At 43.5% G+C, this 19,666-nt stretch overlaps 1 protein-coding gene across 1 annotated transcript in view; it reads right to left on the reverse strand.

Moving 5' to 3' along the window:
* The window catches only part of gcat (glycine C-acetyltransferase), a 31,611-nt gene extending 12,224 nt beyond the window's left edge, over window positions 1-19,387 (reverse strand). Inside the window, exons 1-7 of the mRNA XM_043679921.2 lie at window positions 19,157-19,387; window positions 13,869-13,999; window positions 13,159-13,260; window positions 8,866-9,012; window positions 7,810-7,964; window positions 7,297-7,379; window positions 4,160-4,331 (exon numbers count right to left, since the gene is read on the reverse strand). Of these exons, the coding sequence (XP_043535856.1) occupies window positions 4,160-4,331; window positions 7,297-7,379; window positions 7,810-7,964; window positions 8,866-9,012; window positions 13,159-13,260; window positions 13,869-13,999; window positions 19,157-19,358 (992 nt within the window). The 5' untranslated portion in view covers window positions 19,359-19,387. The remainder of the gene's footprint in view (window positions 1-4,159; window positions 4,332-7,296; window positions 7,380-7,809; window positions 7,965-8,865; window positions 9,013-13,158; window positions 13,261-13,868; window positions 14,000-19,156) is intronic.
* Window positions 19,388-19,666: the final 279 nt, after the last annotated feature.

Below are 19,666 nucleotides of genomic sequence, written 5' to 3' on the forward strand. Positions count from 1 at the left end.
CTCTGGCAGCTCATTCCATACATGCACCACCTTCTGTGTGAAAAAAATTGCCCCTTAGGTTCCTTTCGTATCTTTCCCCTCTCACCCTAAACCTATGCTCTCTAGTTCTGGACTCCCCCACCCCAAGGAAGAGACTTTGTCTATTTAACCTATCCATGTCCCTTGTGATGTTATAAACCTCTATAAGGTCACCCCATAGCCTCCGACGTTCCAGGGAAAACAGCCCCAGCCTATTCAGCCTCTCCCTACAGCTCAAACCCTGGCAACATCCTTGCAAATCTTTTCTGAACCCTTTCAATTTTAACAACATCCTTCCAATAGGAAGACGACCAGAATTGCACGCGATATTCCAAAAGTGGCCTAACCAATGTCCTGTACAGCCACAATATGACCTCCCAACTCCTATACTCAGTAATCTGGTATGCTTTCCTTTATTGGTCAAACGCCTTCTTCACTATCCTATCTACCTGCAACTCTACTTTCAAGGAACTATGAACCTGCTTTCCAAGGTCTCTTTGTTCAGCAACATTCCCCAGCATCTTACCATTCAGTGTATAAGTTCTGCTCTGATTTGCTTTTCCAAAATGCAGCACCTCACATTTATCTAAATTAAACTCCATCTGCCACTTCTCAGCCCATTGGCCCATCTGATCAAGATCCTGTTATAATAGGAGGTAACTTTCTTCGCTGTCCACTACACCTCCAATTTTGGTGTCATCTGCAAACATACTAATTGTACCTCTTATGCTCACATCCAAATCATTTATGTAACTTCATTTGTGAGCCACAGATCTCACATTTATCGGTAGGGTCTTTCTTTCTCAATAGAATATAACTTTGTTGATTTATGAAAGATCTTCTAAAATGTTAGCCACTGTCGTCACTGCCAGGTTATGTTTTGACTTATTTTTCCAATCCAAGTTGGTCGATTCTGTCTTCACACACTTTTAATTGCCTGTATTTAGACTGAAGACACTATTACTAGATCCTGTTCCAAAGGTATGTCAGAACAGGTTAATTAAAAATATGTGGAATGTACTGTTCCAAAAAAATATTGTGCACTTCACTGGTAGTGCCAGTCCTCATCAATTGGGTAATTTTAAAAAACTTTGTCTAACTTCGACTGACACAAGGAAACACCCCTCCCCCCTACCTACATCAACATTTTGAGAGAAATAGTTCCTCTCCCATCTCCCCAACCAAATCCTTAGTTCTTAGGCCAAAGATATTAACAGTTACAAATCAAGTAAATCTCTAAAAAAAAACTGGCTCCAGGGATAATCCGTAGATTCTTGGAAAACCTGGAAACAAGGAGCCAGGATAGCTAACACTGGTCATTGGGAAAATTGTGGAAGTCATTTTCAGGAAGCAATAGCAAGACATTTAGAAAATTGAAATACAATTAAGTAGATTCAGTAAGGTTTTATAGAAGAGAGAAAAATATTTTTAAATTTTGAAGATGAGACAGACAGGGCAGATAAAAGGGAATCCAGTGGATTTAGTAATATTTGAATTTCCATTGTGCAGTTGAAAAGATGGTAATAAGAACTCATGATTTTGGGAGTGATAATATCAGCATGGACAGAGGATTAACTAACTGATGGAATGCAATATTGAGAACCAAGTTAGTTTAAGGTTGACAAGTCATAATGATATAGTAAAGGAATTAGCTCTGGGACCTCAAATTATTGACAATCCATATGAATGATTTGGATTAGGGCCCAAGCATATCGTAGCCAAATTTGCTGATGATACACAGATAGCTAGAAAAGAAAATTGTGAGGATACAGAGGAACACATAGATTGAGTGAATGGGGAAAATCAATTAGCAGATGTGAGTACAGTATGAGAAATAGGAGGTTGGCTACTTTGGCAAGAAAAACAGAAAAGCAAAATTTCAGTTTATTTAAATGGAGCGAGACTACAGAATGCTGAGATACACAATGATCTGCTGGTCCACATATACGAAACACCACTCATTATTATGCAGGTATGGGAAATGTTGCTACAATTGTATAGACTGTTGACACCTTGAGACTGCTCACAGTTTTGGTCTCCTTATTTGGGGAAGTGTATGTTTACATTGCAAGCAGTTCAGATTCAGTTGATTGGTTCCCGTGATGAAAGAATGAGAAACATTTTAGCAGGTAGGCCCTAGAGTTTTTGGAGTTGAGAAGATAGAGGTAATCTCAATGAAACACACAAGGTATTGAGGGAGCTCGAAAGAGTGCATGCTGAGTGGATTTTCTGTTTGTAGGGTACTTAGATTTAGGGGTCAGTTTCAGAATAAAGGTTCTCTCATTTAAGAAGGGATGAGGAGGGCATTTCTTGTTCTCGTGGATCAAGAATTTTGAATTTTTAAAAAAATATTTGTTCACACATTGTGGATGTCACTGGCTAGGTCAGAATTTAAGAGCAGTTAAGAGACAACCACATTGGTGTGGATCTGGATCTACATGTAGGTCATACAAGGTAAGGATGGCAGTTTTCTTTCCTTAAAAAAAAAGGACATTCGTGAACCAGATTGGTTTTTATGACAACCGACAGTATTTACATGCCATTGAACTACCATATTTACTTGAGTAATAGTCAAATTTTTTTGACTACTTTTCAAGGATAAATTTATGGTGTTGACTATTACATGGATACTACTTTTGAGGGGCTGAAATTCTTACTGTATCATTAGCAGAAGCCTAATTTATCGCTAAGCGAATAAAGGGAAAAAAATGAATTACGGCTAATTCTGAAAACCTGGAGTGGAATACAACAACCAGTGGACTGGAAGACCAGGAGCAGAGTAGAACAACCGGCAGACTGAAAAGTTGGAGTGGGAGGTGATGGCCGGCACACTGACTCAAACATTGATCTGTTATCTGTGAAGAATTAGGGTCGAACTTTACCTGGAAAATTACAGGTTATTTGGCCAGAAATAGAGGGTCAACTTTTATATGAGATCAACTATTACTGGAGTATATATGTTAGCTTTTTATTCACCATCTGCTATGATGGGATTACAACCCACGTCTCCAACACATTAAAAATGGGCTTCTGGATTCCCAGTCCAGTAACATTACTACTATGTCAACACCTCCCCTTAACCTCTTCCCCAAGGGTCTGTCGATCATCGATTATATTCAAAATTGGCCAGTGGATATATGTGGGGAAAATGTGAAGTTGTTCATTTCAGAGAAAAACTGCAGAAAGCTGCAACACAAGGGACTTGGGGGTTCTAGTGCATGAAACACAGAAAGCTAGCACATGAGCTAAGTAGGAAGGCTACTGGAACGCTGGCCCTTATTTCAAGGGAGTTGGAGTGTAAGAGTAGGGAAGGTTGCAGAGGTCTGGACAAGGTGAGGTTGGTGAGACCACATGTGGAGTACGGTGAGCAGTTTTGGTTCCCTTATTTCAGGGAGGATATTATTTAACGAGGGGCAGTTCAGAGAAGGTTTCCTGGAATGATGCCTGCAATGGAGGGATTATCTTATGAGCAAAGGATGACCAGATTGGTCAGATTGATCAGACTCTACTCATTGCAGTTTAGAAGACTGAGGAGTTTCAATTTCACTGAAACATAAGATCCTTAAAGGGCTTGGTCTGGTGAACGCTGAGATGATGTTTCTCCTCATGGGTGAGTCTAGGACCGGAGGGCATAATCTAAGAATAAAGGAATGCAAATTTAAGACTGACAAAAAGGAATTTCTTCGCTCAGGGGGTTGAGTATCTCTGGAATTCTGTGCCACTGAGATAATCTAGCAGCTTAAGGCTGAGATAGACAAATAGATTAGAGATCATTCAGAGAATCAAGGGTTATGGAGTAAACATAGGAAGGTAGGTGTGAGGCACATCAGATTAGCCATGATCCTATTAAATGGCAGAGCAGGTTCGAGGGATGACCAGCTTACTCCCATTCTTATGTGTTACGGTCTAAAGGTTGAGTTAGACAATTCTATTAAACTGTAGCGAAGTCGAGGGTTACGGAGGACAGGCAAGAAAAAGGAGTTGAGGCTATAACTTTCTGATTGAATTGTGAATCAGATTTGAGGGGCTATATGACCTTCTCCTAGTTCTTGGTTCTTGTATCTGTTTCAACTATTTGACAATTTAATAAGTTAGTTCTGTTAAACACCGAGTGTGGCAAAGAGAGTCACTGATTACTCACCGTTTAGTTTTTGATGCCATGGTCTGGGCAATCGTGTTGCTGTCCATCAGGAGGTCAAGGGCTTTAGAGGCACATCCAACAACAGGAGGGGGAAGGGTGTTGGAGAAGAGATAGGGTCTGGAGCGCTGACGCAGGAGGTCAACTAGAGCCTTTGGCCCTGCAGTGTATCCACCTTGAAGAGAAGACATGAAAGTTTAAATTTTTTATAACATGAGAGAACATTACAACAAATGCAGTGGCCATTTGATCCAATAAGCCAGAGCTAGAAATTTTGAAAGAACTATCCAATTAGACTCACATCTCAGCTATTTGATGGTTTCTATACTTGGTGTTTGTTTTAAAGCATTTATTGCAACCTATTTAAAAGCTACTCCACCCTTCGAGACATTGCATTCCAGATCAAATAACTCAATGACATAAAAAAGAACTGTGCCATCCTTCTGGTACTTTTGCCAATTAATCTTGAATCTGCAGCCTCTGGTGCATGTAGTAGCAAGTACCACATTCTAACCACATTCTGAATTTTTCTTTTTCTTTCAAGGGATGTGGGTGCCATTAGCAAGACCAGCAATTGTTGCCCATCTATATTTAACTTTGAAATTAGTGCTTTGCTGGACCATTTTCTCAGTCAAACACATTGCTGAAAGTCTGAAATCACAGTAAAGTCAAATCAGGTAAAGAGATTTCCTTCCCTAAAGGCATTAATGAACCAGATGGGCTTTTACAAAAAAAATGATGGTTGGTTCATGGTTACCATTACTGAGAATAGTTTTCCATCAAAGATAACTTAATTAAATAGCTCAATTACTTGAATTTAAATTCTATCCACTACCAGTGTTTTATTTGAACTCAAAGCATTAGCATTCTGGATTACTAGTCCAGTGTCATTCGCACTACACTGCATCTCAAGTAAACAGGTTTCTCTTGAACCTTCTATTGGAATTATCAATGATTATCTTATTTTATTTCTGGTCCTGATCTCCCACCAGCAGAAGCACAGACTTAAAACCCCTACATAATTGTTCCATATTCTTTCACAGGATTGGAGCATCACTGATAAAGCCAATACCTTGTCCATTCCTAATGTCCTGGGGAACGGGATATTACACTTGACTTCTTAAACTGCTACAGTCCATCAGTGTGATTACCTACAAGGAGGGAGTTCTAATATTTTGATCTAGCATCACCAAAGCGATGACGAGAGTTTCAAGAGAGAACGGTGAATAACTTGGAGGGGATCTTGCAGATGGTGCTCCCATGCATCTACTACCCTTGTCCTTCTAGCTGGTGGAGGTTCCAGGTTTGGAAGGAGCTGCCAACGGTGTGGTTATATCTTGTGGAATGTTGACCACTTGAGTTTCTAAGGAGTTGTGAACTTTATCAAACTTTGTGAAATCATCAGATATGGCACAAATCAAAGATCAGAGGCAGAGGTGTTTAAGATGGAAATTCAACTGAAACAGAACTGTTAATGGACAGCAATTAAAATCGAAGAAGCTCAAGAGACTTGGATTGGAAAAGCAGACAGATCCTGGAAAGCTGGAGGAGATCGCTGAGAAGGTAACTGGTGGATTTGGAAACAACAATCAATTTTAAAAATTCAGAGTGGAAGCCAGTGGTGGTCACTGAGCACAGGGGTGACAGGGGAGACAGGGGAATAGGACGGGAGTACCCGAAAAGTTTATGGAAGCTTTTAAATGGGAGGCTAACCACAAGTATGTTGGAATTGTGCGATCCAGAAGAAATGGAGGAATACTTCAACAGCAAATGAACAGAGGCAGGGCAGAGGCAGAAAATTTAATGGAGATGAAAATAGGCAGTCCCCATGACAGTGTGGATACACAGTTTGACGTTTGTTGCAGAGTCAAACAGGACAGCAAGACTGAACAGTTCTGGGTGGCAAAAATAACAACTCAATTTTCATCAGTAATATTTGAGGGGTTCACATAAGTGCTGGATTTTAGCTGACAACACTTTGTCTATAGATTGACTAGCTAGATGAGTCTACTGATTGGCCAACTGCTAGGATAGATACATTCTGATGGGTTCTGGTCTGTTGCAGTCAAATAGGTTACATGATTTAGTCCCCTGTTCTGGGACAAAGAGGCAGGTTGCTTGGATACAATTCTGAGGTGCACCCTACTGCTACCCTCTTACCTTCCCCCCCCCCACAGCAAAGTCTTGATTAGCCTGGTGAAGAAGAATAGCTGTGACGCACAGAGAAGCCAAAGCCAAAAGATTCAACATTCACTGAGGGAAACGAGGGTGGTGCTGATGGTGATTGTTGTGGGAGTGAGTGAGTTGATGTCACTGAGTTACTAACCAAAAGGCTAATGCTCCAGGGATGACTTCAAATACCACCATGGTGATTTAAACTCAATTACTAAATCTTCAATAAGGAGAGGTCACGCTTTCAAGGTGAGAGGTGATAAGTCTGAAGGGGATATTCACAGTAAGTACTTTACACTGAGGGTGGTGGGTGTCTGGAATGTCTTGCCAACAGAGGTGGTATAGGCAGGCACAGTAGATTAATTTAACGTGCGTCTGGACAGATGCATGAGTAGGTGGGGAGCAGAGGGATACAGATGCTTAGAAACTGGGCGACAGGTTTAGACAATAGATTTGGATCAGCTCAGGCCTTGAGGGCCGAAGGGCCTGTTCCTGGGCTGTAAATTTTCCTTGTTCTTTGTATCTGCCATTAAACGTCAGTATGAAAATATATCTGGTTCACTAATGCCCTTCAGGCAAGGAAATCTGTAGTTCTTACCAAGTTTGGCCCAGATTAGTCCAGAGACACAGCAAAAGTCACAGCTGACTCTTAAATGCTTTCTGAAATGGTTGAGCAAGCCAATCAATTCAAGGACAGTTAAGGATGGGCAACAATTGCAGGTTACACCCATTTTAAAAAAAACAAAAGAAAAGAGAAGAATACAAAAAAGATCTTAACCAGAAGTTAACTCGTAGTCAGGCTAAAATGGATCCAGAATTCAAACCATAAAGCAGTGGCAGAGATGTGATTGAAGGAAGATGAGTACAGGGCTGCAGTGGTTAGCCAAAATGAAGCCTGCACCGCTTTATCATGATTTCTCTGCTCTACAATACAAGCTCTCCACCCCTAGGGCTTTGTGCACACTCACCCGCTGCTCCACCCAGTGCCTTTCCAAGGGTGGAGTTTACAATATGAACCCGGTCCATTACTCCCAGCAACTCATCAGTTCCCCTGTCCAAGAGACAGAACGAAAACAGAACTGCAATTTAACAGTTATAATTTTAGATTAGATTCCCTACAGTATGGAAACAGGCCTTTTGGCCGAACATGTCCACACCAACCCTCTGAAGAGTAACCCACCCAGACCCATTCCCCTACCCTATATTTACCCCTGACTAATGCACCTAATACTGTGGGCAATTTAGCATGGCCAATTCACCTGACCTACACATCTTTGGATTGAGAGTTAACTTCTGTTAACTCTTGCTATTGATAGCACAGGGATGGGCCAGGATTGGGGAAGGTAAATAACACTTCACATTGTTGGGGAAATCAAGGAGTCAGGCTGAAATTAAACCATACATTAACAGCAAGTCAACAAGTCTCTCTTTCCCTCAAACCCTCTCAATTCGACACCGTGCACATGCCCATGGCTCCCTACCGTCCATTGGGTCCTAAAAACCCAGTAGCATGACATTCATCAATGAAGACCAGGGCGTTGTATTTATCCGAAAGGTCACAAATCTCTTTCAGTGGTGCCACATCACCATCCATGGAGAAAACGCCATCCGTAACAATTAGACGCATTCGGTGTTTCTGGAAGAAAATACACAGAATTGACACGTTCTGGCTAACTATTGGAAGGATGTTGTTAAAATTGAAAGGGTTCAGAAATGATTTACAAAGATGTTGCCAGGCTTGGAGGGTTTGAGCTATAGGGAGAGGCTGAATAGGCTGGGGCTGCTTTCCCTGGAGTGTCAGAGGCTGTGGGGTGACCATATAGAGGTTTATAAAATCATGAGAGGCATAGATAGGATAGACAGACAAGGTCTTTAACCTGGGATGGGGGAGTCCAGAACTCGAGGGCATAGGTTCATGGTGAGAGGGAAGAGGTATAACAAGGACCTAAGGAGCAACTTTTTCACGCAGAGGATGGAATGAGCTGCCAGAGGAAGTGGTGGATGCTGCTACAATTATAGCATTTAAAAAGCATCTGGACGGGTATATGAATAAGAAGGGTTTAGAGGGATATGGACCAAGTGCTGGCAAGTGGTACTAGATTAGGTTAGGATATCAGGTCAGCATGGACGAATTGAAATGAAGGATCTGTTTCTATGTATTTAATACTCCAACCTTTTCCTCAGTAACTATACTAATTTATTTCATCAGAACTATCTGAAATCTCCAATATAAATGGACACTTTTGGAGGGTTAAAAACTGAGAGGAATACACAGTGAAAATTCAATTTCAATTGCTCTGATGGGATTTCTGCAGGATCCCCAGACATTCCTCTGCGCTCGAATTACTACTGTCTGGCCAATGGAAAAATCCAGGCCCATGATTACAGGTTGTCCATTAAAGGTCGAAGGAAAATGATTTCAGTGATACAGAAATTGAAGGGACCCAACTGTCATCTGCCCCAGGTTAGGTAAGCATTTTAATAATGATAATAATGAGCCGATGTGAAGGCATTGAAACAAGAGTAGTCAAATATACCTGGGCTTCCTTCAACTTGGCCTCCAGATCACGGAGGTCCAGGTGTTTGTATCGGTATTTGTTGGCCTTGCAAAGTCGGACTCCATCGATGATCGATGCATGGTTGAGTTCATCTGAGATAATGGCATCTTCAGGGGTTAATAGGACCTGAGAGAAGCACAGCCGAATGAGAGATTAATCAGCCTGGAACTGCGGAATCCACTGATTCTACAAGAATATGAATGTCACGCTTAGGGTGTTTCAGTGCCCTGATTATACAATGCCGCAAAGTTGGGGGGGTGCAAATCTACCTTTTGATTCTCAGTAGAGATCAGTCAATGGAAAGGAAATCCTTGACTGAGCCTTGGGGGAGGGGTCTTACCAATGACAGGAGATTATACTGGGGGAAAAACAAACACACTACTTTTCAGATTATGCACAGGTACAGCAAATTATCAGGAAAGCTAATAAAATGTTTTGTTTTATTGCTAGAGAAAGTGATTGCAAGCATAGGGAGATAATATTTATGTTTTACAGGGCATCGGCAAGACTCAATTGTAATATACAAGATCCTGAGAGCACTTGACTTGTTGGATGTGGATAGGATCATAGAATCTCTGCATAGAATCTCTACAGGCCATTTGGTCCATCGGGTCCACACTAACCCTCCGAACAGCATCCCACCTAGACCCATCCCCCCACCCTATCCCTGTAACCCAGCATTCCTCAAGGCTAATTCCCAAACCTACACATCCCTATGGACAATTTAGCATGACCAATTTACCTAACCTACACGTCTTTGGACAGTGGGAGGAAAACAGAGCACCTAGAGGAAACCCATGCAGACACGGGGAGATGGTACAAACTTCACAGAGACAGTCTCCCGAGGCTGGAATCGAACCCAGATCCCTGGCACTGAGGCAGCAGTGCTAACCACTGAGCCACTGTGCTATACTATATTTTCTCATGAGAGAATCAAGAAACAGGGGGTCACAGTTTAAAAATAAGCGGTTGCCTATTTAAGACAGAGATAAGGAAACTGTTCTTCTTTCAGAGGGTTGTTTCGTTTTGGAATTTGTTTCCACATAAAGCAGTGGTTGCAGAGATCTCAAATATTTTTAAGGCAGAGGTATTTAGATTCTTGATTACCAAGGGGATGAAAGATTATCAAGGATACGCAGGAATCGAGAGCTGAGATCAAAATCAGATCAGCCATGATCTTAGTGGGCGGCACAGTGGTTAACACTGCTGCCTCACAGCGCCAGAGACCCGGGTTCAATTCCCGCCTCAGGCGACCGACTGTGTGGAGTTTGCGTGGGTTTCCTCCGGGTGCTCCGGTTTCCTCCCACAGTCCAAAGATGTGCAGGTCAGGTGAATTGGCCATGCTAAATTGCCCGTAGTGTTAGGTAAGGGGTACATGTAGGGGTATGGGTGGGTTGCGCTTTGGTGGGGCGGTGTGGACTTGTTGGACCGAAGGGCCTGTTTCCACACTGTAAGTAATCTAATCTAATCTAATCTAATCTAATCTAATCTAATCTAGTGACTGGCAAAGCAGACTTGAAAGGCCGAGTGCACTACCCTTGTTCCTGGTTTGCATTATCCCACCAAGTTGTCAATCAACTTGTTGTGATGCAGTAGGAGTTCAGATCTAAAGGAAGTTCAGATAGCATGTGTGCACATGAACATTGGTTTAGGGAGAACCACTAGGACCCCTGAAAAGTTAGGTGACATTTTTCCCACAGACCTGTGCAACATCCCTTTAAAAACAGTTAATCCAATGCCCCTGTTATAATTATAAGTGAATCTGCTTCCATCCACTGCCAGGCAGTGCATTGGAGATCATAGCTCAGTTCCAAAGAACTCCAAATCACCTGCTGCCCCACCTGAAATCCCAAGAGGGCTTTCACTCAGTTGACATCAGGTTTGGAGGGACTGTCTTATGGAGAAAGGTTGAATAGATAGGGGCTGAAAAAATCCACCTTATTGGAGAGACATACAAAATTCTTAGGGAAATACAGGGTCGATGTGGAGAGGTTGTTTCACTTGCGGGAGTCTAGGACCAGAGGATATAATCTCAGAATAAAGGGTTGCACATTTTAAGACAGAGATGAGGAGGAATTTCTTCTCTTAGGAGGTTGTGAATCTGTGGAATTATTTACAGAGGGTTGTTAAGGTGGGTTATTAAGTATGTCCAAGGCTGAGATAGACTTTTAGTCAGTAAGGGAATGGAGAGTTGTTGGGGGCAAAGCAGGAAAGTGGAGGTGAGAATTATCAAATCAGCCGTGATCTCACTGAATTACGGAGCAGACTCTATGGGCTGAAAAACCTCCTTCTGCTCCTATGTCTTATGCTCTTTTGGTTACTTTTCAACTCCTCTAGTATTGAATGAGAATGAAGAACGTCAGGAAATATTCCACCCATTGATAATGCCTCGGACTCTCAATTATCAAGTAATATCAAGCCAAGAACTGCGTGGCAGTGAGCTGCTTTCTTCTGGATGAATACCCAACACTAGATGGCTCCTCCGAATGGGGAAATGTCAAGGGTCACTAAGCAGTGAATGTTTATTGTGCAATACCAGATTTAAATTAAAACATCTTTGTTCCAGATATAAGATTTGTGACTGCCAATGCTTTCTTGACACTTGCCTCAGTAAGGGGCCAGAAAAGACCACTCCCTCCGTGACTCTCTCATCAGGTTCACACCTCCCACCAACCCAACCTCCACTCCCGACACCTTCCCCTGCAACCGCAAGAAATGCAAAGCTTGCGCCCACATCTCCCCCCTTACTTCCCTCCAAGGCCTTAAGGGATACTTTCATATCCACCACAAATTCACCTGCACCTCCACACACATCATTTACTACATCCGCTGCATCCGATATGGCCTCCTCTATATTGGGGAGACAGGTCGTCTACTTGCGGAACGTTTCAGAGAACACTTCTGGGATACCCGGACCAACCAACCCAACCAGCCCGTGGTTCAACACTTCAACTCCCCCTCCCACTCCACCAAGGACATGCAGGTCCTTGGACTCCTCCATCGCCAGACCATAGCAACACGACGGCTGGAGGAAGAGCGCCTCATCTTCCGCCTGGGAACCCTCCAACCACAAGGGATGAACTCAGACTTCTCCAGTTTCCTCATTTCCCCTCCCCCCACCTTGTCTCAGTCCCAACCCTTTAACTCAGCAACACCTTCCTAGCCTGCAATCTTCTTCCTGATCTCTCCGCCCCCCCCACCCCCACTCCGGCCTATCACCCTCACCTTAACCTCCTTCAACCTATCACATTTCCAACGCCCCTCCCCCAGGTCACTCCTCCCTACCTTTTATCTTAGCCCGCTTGGCACATTTTCCTCATTCCTGAAGAAGAGCTCATGCCCGAAACGTCAATTCTCCTGCTCCTTGAATGCTGCCTGACCTGCTGCGCTTTTCCAGCAATATATTTTCAGCTCAGTAAGGGGCCAGATGACATCAGTAAGATTGCAGAATACAGTATCTCTCGGGAACAAGTTGTACCACTGCAAGACAGCATCACCCCTTATGACCATACATGTCTGAAAACGCCTGATCTCAGAAGCTAAGCAGACTCAGGCCTGGTTAGTACTTGGATGAGAGACTGCCTGGGAACACCAGCAGCAGTAAGCTTTTTGGGCCTTCTTGCAGCACAATGGTAGTGTCCCTATCCCTGGACCCAGAATGCCAGGCCCAGAGGTGTGTAATAACATCTCTGAACAGGTTAATTAGAAAATTAGGTTAATTATTTTTTAAAAAATTCACCTCTTAAAATTTACCTAATGCAGTTCATTGGAATAACCATATGGCTACTTTCAAAGATGCCAAGATGAAAGGAAAATGGGTCAATAATATTTTGTACACATAGATTGACTAACTGTGCAGCTGTTGAGTACGTTCAGAACAGAGATCCATAAATTTCTAGACATTTAAAGACATCAAGGGGTAAAGAATAGTGCAGGAAAGTTGCACGGAGGTAAAAGAAACTATGATCTAGTTGAATGACATTGCGGCCCTGAGGAGCCAAATGTCCTACTCCTGTTCCTATTTCCAATGATCCTAGACCCAACAGATTTTCCTCATTTTAGCTCAAAATGGTGTCCTTGCAAATTCCACATCTGAACGAAAATCCAGTGTTGAAATGGAATCAATAATCTGTCTCACTTAGTGACCACCAATCTCTCTCCTCCTATCAAGCTCTTGACAGTTCTGGGCTGTGGAACCATAGAACTTCCTCTGGGAAGGATTCTATACCACCAAGTTTATGGATAAAGGCCTGAGGTTCTTGTTTAATTCACCTCAAAAATTCCAGCATTGGCATCAAAACAGCTAGCATAGAGAATGGCATCCTCCCTCTGGTGGAATTTTGCAATCTTGGCCTCTAGGCTCTTGTGCAGATTCTAGGGAAAAAAGAAGAAAAAATTGAGGTTAGATCAGCAATACTGCTCACATCAACCAAACTAATCCTGCCAGGAAATCACAAGATACTTTCCCAATCAGTAAACAAGGAGCCTTTCCATTCATGGAGGATTGTTGCTGAGATCTGTTGTGTTTAAAAAGTCACATCAATTAGTGCTCCTAGTAGCAGTGAAAGAATTTGGGACGTTTGTAAGAAAATGTAGCTTATGACTTTGCATTGGGAGCAGTTCCGAAAGGTTCACTCAACTGTTAAGCAAATTTGGGTTTAGAGGAGAGAGAGGTGATTTTATTAAAACATGGGTGCATGCTGGGAGAATGCTTCCTTTCACTGGGGAACCCAGAAATCGTGGGGCACAGTTTTAAGATGAGGGGTCTCTGAATTAAGGTGGAGATGAAGAGGATTTCCTTCTCTCAGAGGGTTTTTAGTGTTTGAAATTCTCATCCTCAATAAGCAGTCGGTTCCCACTTCTCTGCTCAGTGTTAAGGGATAAACAGAAAGAGGACGCTGCATTAGGCCAATTGTGAAAATAGAAGAAAGCAGTTGGGTCCAACAACCTTTGTCTGGTCTAAGAAACCCTGGTGAACTGACCTGGGTGCCGCAAATGAAACGGACAGAGCTGAGTCCTGCTCCATATTGATTCAGAGCGTCGATTCCTGACTGTATCACTGCGGGGTCACTCGAGAGGCCCAGGTAGTTGTTTGCGCAGAAATTCACAATGGCTGAATGGAGAACAGGGAGGGAGAGAAAGTATATCAGAGAGAATGGACACCAGTAAATTGTTCCCTAGATATTCAATTACCCAGCTAACAGCAATCACGTTGGAATAATTCAAAACAAAGTATAATGCAAAGGGACGAGAGATGCCCTGCCATCTCAATGAGTAGTAGTATCATGCAAACACTGGAAGCTTTACTGACAACACAAGCAGGCCACTAGCTAAAGTTACTGACCAGTCCCGAAATCTCCCACCCAGCCAATCACCGTTGTTACTAACGGTTCCCATCTGGCTGGTGTTCTGCATGCTGCGATATCTGAATTTTACAACATCCTGGAGCCCACAGCAGAGCTTTAGGCAATTACAAAATATTAATCTAAGACAGTGAAGAAAAAAAGCAACTAAAACAAGTTCATTGCTATGATCAAACTAAACAAGCCTCCAAAAGTGAGCAAAGAAAGTAAATACTGCAGCACGAAGTGCACACTGAAATGAAACCCCCTGACTGAGGGGGACTGGAAGTTCTCATGACAGTGCAACCACTATTGTACTTGGTAAGGGTCGGGGATTAGGAATGTCATTGGTGAATAAGTGAGTCCCAAGGCATCCCTACCCTCAGCTCAGTGGTCTGACGCAGCCCCACCCTACATACGGTTTACAGAATACAGCTGGAGCCAGTGTCCACAGAATCTGCGACACCTGAGTATTTTCAGAGCACTCCACATTTGTTACAGTTGGAATCAGTATTAGGAATGGAAAATGGATCAAGAAGCAGGATTAAATCTCCTGATCGCCCTGTTTGGACAGGAGGTTAAAGCTGCGTTGCCCAACACAGTTAAAACATTTGCTAACAATATCGACTTTGTACAAGTTTGGTCACTTTCACGGGGAACCACAACGTTGCCACCTGTGGGACATGGTTGGAACAACAGCACCTTCAGGAACTAATACAGCTGAGGATTTCATGAACCCAAATGTCTCAGCAAAACAGTTTTGACCATGAGAAATGACAGGAATAAACTATTGTAAACTAGTCATTCAGACAATGAGCGACATGAAGGGAGACTCAGTACTGAACAATCAGTGTGCAGGCTAGGGCTCCACATGAACACAATGGTACAGTCTGAGAACCTGCATTGATCATCCTAAAGTATCTGAGGTTGCTGAATACTTTGAATCAATGTCACTTGATGTGTAAACATGACCAATTCTATTCAGGTTTCTCTCAGCTCAGGGTCTCATAAACCCAATAGCAGGATAGGCTTCAAGATTAGTTCAAGAAATATTCAGGATCTTGCATGGTGTAACAAGAGACAGTGTATCAAGGCAAAGAAAATATGAAGAACTTCAATAAAACACTGGTTTCAGCGACAATTGGAGTATTGTGTCCAATTCAGAATATTACACTTCAGAATGAAGGTGAAGGCTTAGGGAGAATACAGAAACAATTTATGAGAATAGTTCCAGGGACAAGAAACTTCAGTTGAATTGATTGGAGTAGATGAGGTATTTCATCTTTGGAAAGAGAAAGTCAAGAAGAGATTTGATACAGGGATTCAAAATCATGAAGGATCATTATAAGGTGGACAGGGGAAAAACCTGGAGGAATGGGAACCAAAAGGAACAGATTAATGTGATCGGAAAAGGAAGCAAAAGTGCCTTTGAAAATCTTATTATGCAGCAAGAGGTCAAGATTTGGAATGCACTGCCCAAGTGTGTGATGGGACAAATCCAGCTGTAAAATTCAAAAGGGAATTGGAAAAGGCATCTGGAGAGACAGATTTGTCGAGTTACCCAAACTAACGTTGCAAAGACACAATGGGCAGAACAGTCTTCTTCAGAGCTGTAAAACATTTTGTGCTTCTGACACAGCTCGTGTGGAGCTTACCCCTTTACCATATTTCCTGAGAGAGAGAGCGAGCAAGAGAGCAAGCGAGCCTTTATTAGGAGGATTGTGGATTGGAAATTTGCTGATGCAACAGCTGAACCAGTCAGACGTCTTTCAGTCGGCAGTTAAACTAAGAGAAAGGAGAGTTATGGTCAGTGTACACACTGGCTGTTTATCTGAGCAACCAGAGAACCAGCCTGACTCTGGAGTTCACAGTCAGATATTCAGTCTGCCAGCTGGCCATTCCATACAGCAAGTGTGAATCCAGTGCAGGCAATCAGAAAATCTCAAATTGTCAAATACCATATCAGTTAGCTGCTGAATATGTGCCACAACCCAATACAGTAACATATAGACCACTGTATATCAATTAGCTAATAAAGGCCTTTCACAATTTGTAAATATTTGAACAAAAGTACACAAAGGATGTGCTTCCACGAGTGGGGGAGAGAAAGATTAGAATCCATGTGTACAACAGTCAACAAGAATTTGAACATATGAACAAGGAACAAGAATAGGCTACTCAACCCTTCAAGCCTGATCCCCCATTCAATAAGATTATGACTGACCTGATTTTAAACTCAACTTTACATTCCTGCATATTCCTGGTAATCTTTCATCTGCTTTGTCATCAAGAATCTAACTTGACATTGAAAATATTTAAAGCTGCTACATTCACTTCCTTTTCAGGAAAAAATGTTTCCTCAAAAAACGTTGGTTGGCATGGTGGCTCAATGGTTAGCACTGCTGCCTCACAGCGTCAGGGATCCAGGTTTGATTCCCACCTTGGGCAACTGTCTGTGTGGAGTTTGCACGTTCTCCCAGTATCTGCATGGGTTTCCTGCAGTACTCGGTTTCCCCTCACAATCCAAAGATGTGCAGGTTAGGGTGGATTGGCCGTGCTAAACTGCCCATAGTGTTAGGTGCACTCGTCAGGGGTAAATATAAGATAGGGGAATGGGTCTGGATGGGTTAATCTTCGGAGGGTCGGTGTGGACTTGTTGGGCCGAAGGGCCTGTTTCCACAATGTAGGGAATCTAATCTCAGTTTGAACCTAAGGGGGCACCCATTTAAAATAATTTAAATTAGGGAACTTAGAGGAAAATTCCTAACTTTCAGACTACTTTCCCTCCGATTTGTCCAGCTGCTGCGCAGACCTCCAAGGTCTGCGTAAAGGGAACACTGGTGGTGAGAACGTGGAACCCTTTCCCACAGGAGTGATTGAAGGGAATTACGTCAGTGGATCTAAGCAGAAGCTGTACAAAGGAGGTAGAAGCAAATCTCCTGGCTTTTGCTGATAGACCACGAGTTAAAATGCTTGGTAAACATAGAAGTTGAGGGAGGAGCAGCAGACCATTTGGTCCATCGAATTGCTCTGCCATTCAGCACTATCATGGCCGATCCTTTATCTCCACACCATACTCCCACTCTATCCCGCGACATCTAGAAATCTTATACCTTCTGAAATATATTAGTGTCCCAACGGCCTTATTTCGTAGAAAATTCCACAGGTTCACCACCCTCCAAATGAAGAAATTCCTCATCCTTAGGCAAGCTATTCAGTCAAACGTTTACAGTGTATGCTGCATATACTATCTCGTCATTCTTCAGTTACATCGGACTCTGTAACCTCACACTCCCTCACAGAACCTGCTGCTGAAAGTCAGAACTGGGCTTTCATTACACCCCCCCAAGACTCAATTATCCAATTCTCTCCTGGTCAGCTTCCCATGCTCTACCGTTGAGCCTGTCCAAAATTGTGCAGCCATATCCAACAGAAAATCATGTACAAATCTTTCCACTGCCTTTTCCCTCCATTTCACTGTAATCGCAAACCTGATAAGTCTCAGATCTCTTGAGTTCCTAATGGGTGTGTGGAAATCTCTTCCCCAGAAAGTGAACACAGGATCATTAAATATCCTTACAGCTGAGTTAGATAGATTCTTGATTAACAAGGAAGTCAAAGTCAGGGGTTGGTATGAAAGCGAGACTAAGACGCCTATGTCCTAAACTCTGGAATTCCCTCCACAAATCTTCATATCTCTGTTCCCAGATACCAAGCTTTTGATCATTTACCGTAATAGTTCCACATCACTTCTGTCTCCTGTGAAAAGGCTTGAAATGTTTTGCAATGTTAAAGGGTCTATTATGGCAGGAGTTCTACATAATTAGCATATTTGGACTATAGCTGATAGCACATCATTATAAGTTTTAAAACAGGGGTTATGTGGCATTGGATTGCTCACCAATATATTACTCCTACAACAAGAACGCTACCTAGAAGCACAAAAAATAAGTAGGCCATTTGGCCCTTCAAGCCTGCCCAGCATTCAATATGATCATGGCAGATCCTCCAACTTTGTGGTCACCATCTCTCCATACTCTTATGATCTCTTTAGACCCAAGAACTATACCTAATTTGTTCTTAAAAACACTCAATGTTTTGTGGTGGTTCTGTTCGCCGAGCTGGGAATTTGTGTTGCAGACGTTTCGTCCCCTGTCTAGGTGACATCCTCAGTGCTTGGGAGCCTCCTGTGAAGCGCTTCTGTGATGTTTCCTCCGGCATTTATAGTGATCACGAGCACCCGAGCTACAAATCTTCTCACAAACATTGAATTCAATCTTTTGGCCTCAACCACTTTGTGTGGCAGAGAATTCCAGAGGATCACCACATTCAGGGTGAAGAAACTTCATTACCATTAGAGGTCACAGAGATAGGGAGGGGACAGACATGGAGGGATTGTTCTTTAGGTGACTCAGGCATGGAGTGAACTCACATTGCAACTGAGGTTGAGGCTGGGATCAGTTCACCTTTTTGTTTAATTGCGAAATGAATGTGACAGCTACTCCTGACAACATCAAGCTTAAAAATAAAATAATGTCAACTGTGGAGATAATGCAGGATTTTCACCAAATGACTCCTCCCGGAGTCTGGCAGAAGAGATAACTCTCCCAAAAATAAGTCAATAAAAGAAGAACACCCAAGGATTTGGGAAAGTGCAGACCCCACACCGTGAGCAGAAGGATCCGAACCCCAGCCCCAGAACCAGCCTGGCAATGTCAGGGGCCAATGGGGAGCACATGGGCAAAGAAACAGACTTTTTCAGCTAAAAATAACGGCCCAGATGAAGCTCAGGACCTCTCCATGTGCTAGTCCCTAACAGGGGCTGTTGTCTCCATTGAGGCAGTAACTCACAGCCGCCTGTAGTCCCCATGTGGGATATCAACAAGGCCACTCGGCCTCTCAGCGCGGGGCGATCCCTCTGATCCTACCTCCGGAGCTGCCCTCCACCCTGATGTGTGGTCCCTGCTTGGAGGTGATGATCCGCTCGTTTTTCCAGGTGCCAGCCCCCCGGATGCCCTCCAGCTCGGCCTCCACTACCGTGTTGAGCTGGGCCAGGGCGCTCCGAGCCCGGGTGATACCCCGACTCCAAGCGGGACATCGTACCACAGCGAACAACCCGGTGTAGAACATGGCGACAGTACGTCACCGCGGGGGGCGGGGTCAGCGGTGTTGCGTCACCGGGACGGGCGGGGTTGTCGTCGGCACGTCGTCGGGGGGGTGGGCGGAGAATTCCGTCACCGAGGTGGGCGGGACGGTCATCAGTATTATTACGTCATATCATAGGCGGGGCCTGTAGTGTGGGCAGGTCCCTCCAGTGTGCGGGGGCGGGGTAAAAGCGGTAAAATGAAGGGTGGAGCCAGTGATGTAAGGTGAAGGGCGGGGGTGTGACCCAATCACATGACCTACGACCCCCCACAACAACAACTTGGAATTATGTA

This window comes from Chiloscyllium plagiosum, unplaced genomic scaffold, assembly GCF_037043375.1.
Source record: "Chiloscyllium plagiosum isolate Xiang-an unplaced genomic scaffold, Cpla_swu_hap1 HiC_scaffold_33, whole genome shotgun sequence".
In the NCBI taxonomy this organism is placed as follows: domain Eukaryota; kingdom Metazoa; phylum Chordata; class Chondrichthyes; order Orectolobiformes; family Hemiscylliidae; genus Chiloscyllium; species Chiloscyllium plagiosum.